Source organism: Cucurbita pepo, chromosome LG08 (genome assembly GCF_002806865.2).
Source record: "Cucurbita pepo subsp. pepo cultivar mu-cu-16 chromosome LG08, ASM280686v2, whole genome shotgun sequence".
Taxonomy (NCBI): domain Eukaryota; kingdom Viridiplantae; phylum Streptophyta; class Magnoliopsida; order Cucurbitales; family Cucurbitaceae; genus Cucurbita; species Cucurbita pepo.
This window is the reverse complement of record NC_036645.1, coordinates 7989380-7997347: the sequence shown is the minus strand read 5'-3', so window position 1 is coordinate 7997347 and position 7968 is coordinate 7989380. Positions and strand designations below refer to the sequence as shown.

The window sequence follows — 7968 nt, the reverse complement described above, 5'->3', positions numbered from 1 at the left end:
AGAGCCCCCCCCCCCCCCCCCCCCGTCACTCTTCGCCTATGTGATGTGTGGGATTTACATGTTTGTGGTATACATTTTTGTTCAGGTATAAATATACTTCAATTTGCATATCGTATTTATCAGCTGAACTTGTAGTAGCTAGATCTGTAACAGTTTCTTGTTGCATAGGTTGTTGCAGCTGTTGGATTTAAGTGCAAAAGGCTTGAAATCCCACGTAATGTAAATCCCAAATTGGCTTCCTTAATAGTGGCTTGCTGGGCCGAGTGAGTTCTTCACCTTGAGTTCTAATCTTTGGCTCTTTTGCATTATTTTTTTTATTTTTTATTTTCCCATTAATATTGGTAACTGAAAACATTGCAGTGAGCCGTGGAAACGTCCATCTTTCTCCAGCATAATGGAAACCTTGAAGCCAATGACTAAACAAGCACCATCTCAACAAGGCCGTGCAGACACACTCTCAGTTATGTGACAATATGGAATATGGGAATGCATGACGTTTTCACCTGCTAATTACAGAATTCTTTTAGAGATCTCTGGTGCATTTAAAATGATACTCCAAATGATCTCTGATTCTCTTAGCCAAATCTTCCATTTTGTCATTACTAGTAGTTCCCTTCTTCAAGCTAAGATCTTGTACTGTGCATCTCTCGAGTTTCTGCGAAGGGACGGAGAACTGCTGCGAAAATTCGACTGCCACGTAACCTCAACAAGCTTATTCTCAGTTCAGGATCATCAAAATGTAGAGAAATCATAAGAATGTGGATCACTTCAATGTCCCACAATCAAGGAAGCTTCAACCTTTTTCCTACTGTGATAGGGAAGCTTCAACTCCATGTCAGCCTATTGCAAGCCACACCCTTATTTGATTGTATATCTATTGGTCTTATTTCGCGACGGGACCGAGACTAGGACCGGGACCGGTAACTAATTTTGTACATACTGGTGATTAGTTGTGGCTGGATACAATCATATATTCAGTCAAACGTGTTGCTTGGCCTGTTACCTAGGAGAGTATCATAACTGTTATTTAACAGGCAGTTGAAAACATTCAATCAACCAGTACTCATGAGTGATATTTTCTGACAAATATTCAAAGGTTTAATTTTTTGTTAAAAAGATTTTTGAATGGGAAGAATACCCGGCCTTCCAATATCAGTGAAATTCGGAGTGAAATTTTGTAACGTGTTAGGGCATCCCATTAGTAAGCTGACTTGGATTGATTCGTCAAATGTTTCTATTGTTGATCATTTGTGTGTATATCTTGAAATTTGATTGAATGAATTTTTATTTTTAAATTAATATCATAAAATTCTCTATAATATTCTGAACTTCAACTTGGGTTGGGTGCATGTTCTGTTCTTTAATTTCTTGAAAATAGATGATTTTGATAATATTTAAAAATTTCTTACTCTTTTTTCAAAAAATTATATGAATTATTATAAAACATATATTTGCTAAAAAAAATTCAGAGCTCTTCAAATAAAACTGAGTTGAGTGTAATTTTATGCAAATTTTTGTTTTTATTTAAAATTTATAAGTTTTGAAATATTTTTATATGTGCTTTATTATAATCAATTAGTAATTTTTAGTGAAAATTTAACAAAAAATAATTAAAAAGTTTATATTTTTCTCGATTAAAATTATTATATTTTCTTTGTTAAAAAATATGAAAGAAAAAATGGGCATATTCCAAAAAATCACCTAATGGCCCACCAATAATTTTCTTTTTTTAAAAAAAAATTAATTAGATTAATAGATTAATAAAAAAAATAAAAAATAAAAAAAAAAAGGGAATATCATCAACTGACAAAGTGGAGTTAACTTCGTCCTTAAGCAAGGCCCCGGTCCAAAGCGTCGCTTTCAAACCAAAACAACCGGTCCAGAAAAAACCGTACGGACAAAAGATCTAAAATCCCGCGTTGAAGAAATCACCCCCTGTTTCCGTTTTCCCTCAACCACAATAACGGCCTTCCGAAATAGCGCAGCTTCGGCGAAAACGATCCGATCAACGAAGGTCGGTCGGTGTCTTCTGTGCGTTTTCTTCCTTTAAATTTGCAGAGAATCCAAAGACAACTTTTTGGCTCAATCTTAATGGGGTCCCTGCACGAGCAACGACGCAACTGTAGAGCTACGACTCGATTCACAGTCACTGTCTCCACCGCCTTTGAATTTCTTTCCCCAGATTTTTATCGAATGCATTGTCGGCGTAAGTCTCTATATATACTCTGCTCCATTTCTGTGTTCCATTTACCTGCCCAATTACAGGAATTCGTTGTTGGGTTTTCCCTTTTCGTTTTGAAACTGTATTTTGGGGTTTAATAGATGAATCCCTTAGAGGAGAGCGATTCGGTTTCTCCAATTGGGGCGAATTCTTCTTCTGCTCAGTCAGATTCTGATGCTGCTGGTGTTTCTTCTGATCCTGAATTGATGATGAGCATTGGGTTTTCTTCGTCTCCGACTGGCGGAGGCTCTTGGGCTGAAAACCCAATGCCATCTTCTTCTGCACACAACCTGTTCGACGTTATGCCGAAACCAGATAAAGTAGCGTCGGATCCATTGTCCATGTGGGGTTCGGGTACTGATGTGCCTCAACCTCTAGAAGGCCTTCACGGTCAGCTAGTTCCGCCATTTCTGTGGAAGACCTTTGATCTTGTTGAGGATCCTGCGCTTGATCCGATTGTGTCTTGGGGTTCAGCAGGGCAGAGTTTTGTGGTTTGGGATCCTGTGGAGTTTTCTAGAGTGATTCTTCCATCTAATTTCAAGCACAACAACTTCTCCAGTTTTGTCAGACAGCTAAATACTTATGTGGGTATTACAGTATAGCCTCTAATGGCTGCTGTGGTCTGTATGATCTTTTTTTCCCTTTTTTCTTTTCTCCTCTCCTTTTGTAAGCCTCTTGTTTCTTTGTACATTTGTGCTTGTTTTTCACCGCTTGGTTTGTTTACTCTTTGACTTCTTTATTTGTTCTTTATTTCTTTTTCTGTGATGGCTTGCCAAAGTCAATTGCTGGCAGATAGGGATGAGGTTTTTCCTCTTGTCAATGACTATTTGTACTTCTGTAATATTTCTTGCGGTGTTCTAAACTGAACTCTCATGCTTCTGTACAATATTTTCAATTAACGAAATTCAGAGTTCCTTTTACTTCATTTTGTTTCTACTGGTTCACTCTAGTATAAGCCAGTGGTGGGTTTTCTTCATGGGATTGGTGTATTTATGTCATTTTTTTAGCTCCTGTGTATTATTACTGTGATTTTGTACCTTAATTCATCATATTGTTAGTTCCTTAGATAATGTATGAGTTGCTAGGCCTCTTTACTGCTTGATATTGCAGGCTTGAAGAAATGCTCCCCTCCCTGTGTGAAGGGGACTGAGGACTTCCATCTCCAGCAGGTAGGATCAGGTCAAATTGTTCATGTAGCTATGCTTACATTTAATCCATTCTCTTACAGATTAGAGATTACAAAGGGAGGTAGAGCTTCCCCTGTGCAAGAAAAACTTCTGACTCTCAGTTTTGTTGTATGATACGTTCTTGTGGGTGTCAGTGTATGCTTATGCTTGTTTGTAGCAATATCTTAGGCATGCCGTTGTACTTGTGATTGTGTTCATTCAATGATTTGAGTAACTCTTGGGGATTGAATTCAGGGGTTCCGCAAGATTGATGCAGACAAGTGGGAATTTGCAAATGATGCCTTCCAACGAGGGAAGAGACACTTGTTGAAGAACATTCAGAGGCGAAAATCACCTCATTCTCAGCAGGTTGGAAGTTTGATAGGGCCATCCACTGGACCAGGGAAGTCTGGATTGGAAGATGAGATTGGGAGGTTAAAGAAAGAGAGGAGCATGTTAATGCAGGAGGTTGTTGAATTGCAGCAGGAGCAGAAGGGAACTGCCCAGCATGTGAAGACGGTGAATCGACGCCTCCAATCGGCCGAGCAGAAGCAGAACCAGATGATTTCCTTTTTGGCAAAGTTGCTTCAAAATCCTGAGTTCTTATTCCGCCTGCAGAAGAAGAAGGAACAGAGAGATATTGATTCCCCAAGGATGAAACGGAAATTTGTTAAGCAGCATCAACACGAAACCGATGGTTTTACTCCGTTCATGGAAGGGCAGATTGTGAAATATCAACCGGATTGGGGAAGTCTCGCCACACCGGAACTGAATCCAAGCCTGCTTGAAGGACCTGCTGCTTACCTTCTGCAGGGTGTGTCTGGAGATTTGGGATCAATTCCAGAAAGCATGTCCAGTTTTCAATATGAGAATGATCCATCTAGGGATGTAATAACGTCTGAGGAATTAGCATTCCATCATGGAATTGTAAAACCAACAGAGCTGAGTGTAGAGCCTTCAAACATGTCAATGGAGGATCAACATTCCAAGGGAAAGGCTATTGGGAGTCCCTCACAAGATGTCAATCCTGACTACTTTGTCTCTTTGGCAGAAAGTATTCAACAGTTCTCACATCTTGGAACTGGAAATGTCATTAAACCAGAAGAAATTTGGACCACGGGTTTGAATGTCGATACTGGCACGTCCAGTTCAAACACCGAGTTGTGGAGCAATCCAGTCGATTTTGAGGATCCATTTTTGCAAGGTTCTAGCGGATTGTCGCCATTCTGGGACTTAGGTTCGCTGCAGGCTGGAGATTCACACACGAATACATGGTCAGCTTCTGGATTCCCATTTGATGATCCAGATAGTCGAGCTTGCCCCGAAAACACAGACGACTCTGAGGATAAATAATCACAGATTTCATTAGCCATTACATTTGCAGCCGCTAGGAATGTTAGTTATCTCTAGATAATGGAACTTTAGATTGAATGATTTGCTAGGAAAATGAATTGATTATGCACTTCCATTTTATCTTCCCTTATTTCATTCTCTGATTTCCGGAGCTTATATAGGTTGGTTGTGTGTTCCTTGTGAGCTGCTTTTATTTCAAGTTCACCTTGCTAACAATACATGAAGTTGCAGGCATTTAACTATTGAACACAGAGTGTGATGCATTGTGCAGGCATCCTATCCAACAAGAAACTGGAGCTCCTGGAAGAATGATCATCAATAACCATGAGACCGATGCGACCGCGATGACACGGGCGTTGCAGAACGCCTGCCCTCAGTCTGCTGTGATTTACTTCTCAGCCACAGAGAATCGAAGATTTTGCAGTATGATGTGAAGAGCTTGGGGTAAGAGGGGACAGGAGAGGGAGAAACCAATGAGGTTGAAGGCACATTCTGTTTGCTACAACAACTCTGTGTCCTGCTAACCAATGAGGTTCACAGCCAAACTCTGCAAAAACCTGAAGGCTTTAAGATGATAAAAGGCAGGTTTGCATGTAAAATCAAATTGGAAACCATAGGCAAAATTGTATACACGCAAATAAATAGTGTCTGCTCTGTCCACATAATTGGCAAGCTACTATGCATTTCATAACAGCGACTCTAGTAAGAAGAGATTTGGATCAAACAGTATTATACGAGTTGAACTATTCTGAATCTTCTTTTGGTTTTTCTGAATCTTCTTTTGGTTTTTTAGAGGCTGGCACGTCATCTCTGTTTTTCATTTTCGCTTCGCGTCGTTCTCTCTTCACTCCCTTTGATTTGTCGGGTAGAGCCACATCTCCAACCTATGAGCCAAAATTGAGTATTGAATTATTCAAATGACTGACAGAACTGTGCGAGGTGTAGTTAAGTTCCTATTTTGGTGATGAACGTGTGGAGTTTGATAACATGAAACATTTTCAATCTCAGCTGGATATGCAAGCATTGTGACAGTTGGAGAGAACACATACAGATAGAGAGGGAGATACCTTTTGATCAGGAATATATATCCTTCCAATCTTGCCATGAATTGCATCCTGGCTCACATTTTTCTCCTAGAAGAAAGTAAACACATAAAGATTAGACAAACAGCTTAGTAAACAAAATGAAGGTAATTCATTTCAGAGATAGCCATTAAACCTTCTTCTTAGCCTGATCCTTGGCTGTTTTCATGGCTTCCTTCCTTAGACCATCACTAGGCAGCCGGTGCCGGCGAACCACCAAATCCATTGAAGGACCGACTTCAACTAGTTCCATTCTAGGAACTACTGAACCTGACTTCTTCATTCGCAGTGCACAATGAGTGAGAAATACTTTATTTGGTGAGATGGCTGTACATACATATACACGGTCCAACCCAGCAAGATTTATATTCTCCACAACCTGCAAAGAACATAGATATTTAATATCTAAACATTCACGTTCAAGTCAGGCAAAGCTGCAGGGTTTTATACCTCTCCACGGAACATATCAAGCAAAACTTCTTTTAAATGCTTCAGCTCTTCCACGTTCTCAAATCCTTCGCCAATGAAAGTAATGAAAGGCTTTGACCCGACACGTGGAGAAAGTTTCTTATCGTATGTGAAAGAATGCATTGACTTGAAATTTTCAATCCCAACCTCAATTAGATCATAGATGTGATGATCATAGGTTCTCGCTATTACAAGATTATCGGGTCGTTTCTTTGAGTGAGAACCATACTGCAAAGAGGTGCAATAAATACATCAATAAATAGCTGGAGACATAGAAGCAAGAAGCTGGTTACCATGGACATTTAGGAGTCAAGCAATGTACCTGCTCTCATATTCTATAATAGCAGAGGAAAAAAGATACAGAACTTGAACCCATGAAGACAAAGGCTTTCCAATTAAAAAAAATAGATAAGATGAACACGACTCTCCACAATGGTATGATATTGTCCACTTTGAGCATTAGCTCTCATGGCTTTGCTTTGGGCTTCCCCAAAATGCCTCGTACCAATGAAGACAGTATTCTTTGATTATAAACCTATGATCATTCCCTAAATTAGCCGACGACGTGGGACTTTCATCATCCAACAGCGTCATGAATTGAAGATCTCAAAATTCTTAGTAGCTCAACTTACCCAAAAAAAAAAAAATGCACGTCATGACTATGCTAATTTACATAGGTTCATCTGTCTTAGAACTGCTAAGTTCTTCGATCATTGAAGACATCTAAAGATCATTAAGGGGAAAACTAGAGGTGCTCATCCAAAAAAATCAAGTTTTACACAAAGCTCTACGCATCTGGAACTAGTATCACATGAAATCATTCTTTGTGATGAACAGTAAATAAAATACCTTCGAATGGGAAAAATGAATCGTAATTAAAAACTGAAATCATTCAGTGTTACGCACCACGATAATACTGCAATCAGTTTTGAGAGAGAAAAATTCCAAAGATGAATCGCCGCCATTTTCAAATGGTTTAATTCCTTCATTCCTACGAGAATACTTCACGGCACTTTCTTTCTTCAGGTGATAAATTTCCGTCAATACTTCATTCAACACGCCGCTCGTTTTAGTGCCATGAAGTATCAGCGTCTTCTTCCCCGTCTCAACCTGCAGTTCAAGTCAATAACTTAATCCAACAATACAGAAAAAAACAACAATTGAAAAGATCATAAAAACTTCTTTGACATGCTTTTAAATCAATCATTAAGCAGACACTCTCATTTTCCACACGCATTGAGAGATATACAGATCCGGGAATGCAAGAACTTACAAGTTTGGGAGCACGTTTCTCAAGCTCTCGTTTAACTTTACCATTCTTGGGAGTTCTAACTTTCAACATGGTCCACGGCCGATGAGATAACAGAGATGAGATTTAGGGTTTTGTTGCTCAACTAGCAGAGAAATATCGACCGTTCCGGCGACTGTAAGCTGACGCCGATTTTGGTGAACTTTTTGAGGTGGTCGTCCTGAACGTTAGGGTTTTGGGGGCAAATGGGGAGTTTCGGCAAAATTCTTTATTTAAAAATATCATATAAAAATATATATTTTTTCATAATTTTAAATAATAACCTCCAAATTTCAAAATAATAATAATAATAATAATAATAATAATAATAATAATATATATATATATATATATATATATATATATATATATATATATAGTTATGGATGG

At 38.8% G+C, this 7968-nt stretch overlaps 3 protein-coding genes across 5 annotated transcripts in view; 2 read left to right on the top strand and 1 right to left on the bottom strand.

Moving 5' to 3' along the window:
* The window catches only part of LOC111800315 (serine/threonine-protein kinase CTR1-like), an 8059-nt gene extending 6878 nt beyond the window's left edge, over positions 1–1181 (top strand). For 2 of the 3 annotated variants that reach the window (XM_023683949.1, XM_023683948.1), the window contains exons 14-15: positions 169–263; positions 361–1181. In XM_023683949.1, the coding sequence (XP_023539717.1) occupies positions 169–263; positions 361–469 (204 nt within the window). In that variant the 3' untranslated portion in view covers positions 470–1181. The remainder of the gene's footprint in view (positions 1–168; positions 264–360) is intronic. The other variant, XM_023683950.1, reaches the window with a different exon arrangement.
* A 768-nt stretch (positions 1182–1949) lies between these two features.
* LOC111800632 (heat stress transcription factor A-3-like) lies at positions 1950–4870 on the top strand. The gene is made up of 3 exons (XM_023684419.1): positions 1950–2206; positions 2323–2805; positions 3643–4870. Exons 2-3 carry the CDS (start codon positions 2323–2325, stop codon positions 4738–4740), a joined length of 1581 nt encoding a protein of 526 aa, XP_023540187.1. The 5' UTR covers positions 1950–2206; the 3' UTR covers positions 4741–4870.
* A 447-nt stretch (positions 4871–5317) lies between these two features.
* LOC111800633 (ribosome production factor 2 homolog) lies at positions 5318–7792 on the bottom strand. Its single transcript, XM_023684420.1, has 6 exons — positions 7564–7792; positions 7197–7400; positions 6273–6518; positions 5959–6201; positions 5808–5873; positions 5318–5624 (listed from the first exon to the last, which is right to left on the bottom strand). The coding sequence occupies exons 1-6, from the start codon at positions 7630–7632 to the stop codon at positions 5484–5486; spliced, it is 969 nt and encodes a 322-aa protein (XP_023540188.1). The 5' UTR covers positions 7633–7792; the 3' UTR covers positions 5318–5483.
* Between the last annotated feature and the right edge of the window lie 176 nt (positions 7793–7968).

What these genes read in the sequence shown, in the direction of transcription:
- LOC111800633 (XM_023684420.1), bottom strand. Translation starts at nt 7,632, where the DNA reads ATGTTGAAAGTTAGAACTCCCAAGAATGGTAAAGTTAAACGAGAGCTT. An exon ending in TTGATATGTTCCGTGGAGAG is followed by an intron (nt 6,202 to 6,272) that starts GTATAAAACCCT and finishes TGTTCTTTGCAG; the next exon opens with GTTGTGGAGAATATAAATCT. An exon ending in TATATATTCCTGATCAAAAG is followed by an intron (nt 5,625 to 5,807) that starts GTATCTCCCTCT and finishes TTTGGCTCATAG; the next exon opens with GTTGGAGATGTGGCTCTACC.
- LOC111800632 (XM_023684419.1), top strand. Translation starts at nt 2,323, where the DNA reads ATGAATCCCTTAGAGGAGAGCGATTCGGTTTCTCCAATTGGGGCGAAT. An exon ending in TCAGACAGCTAAATACTTAT is followed by an intron (nt 2,806 to 3,642) that starts GTGGGTATTACA and finishes GATTGAATTCAG; the next exon opens with GGGTTCCGCAAGATTGATGC.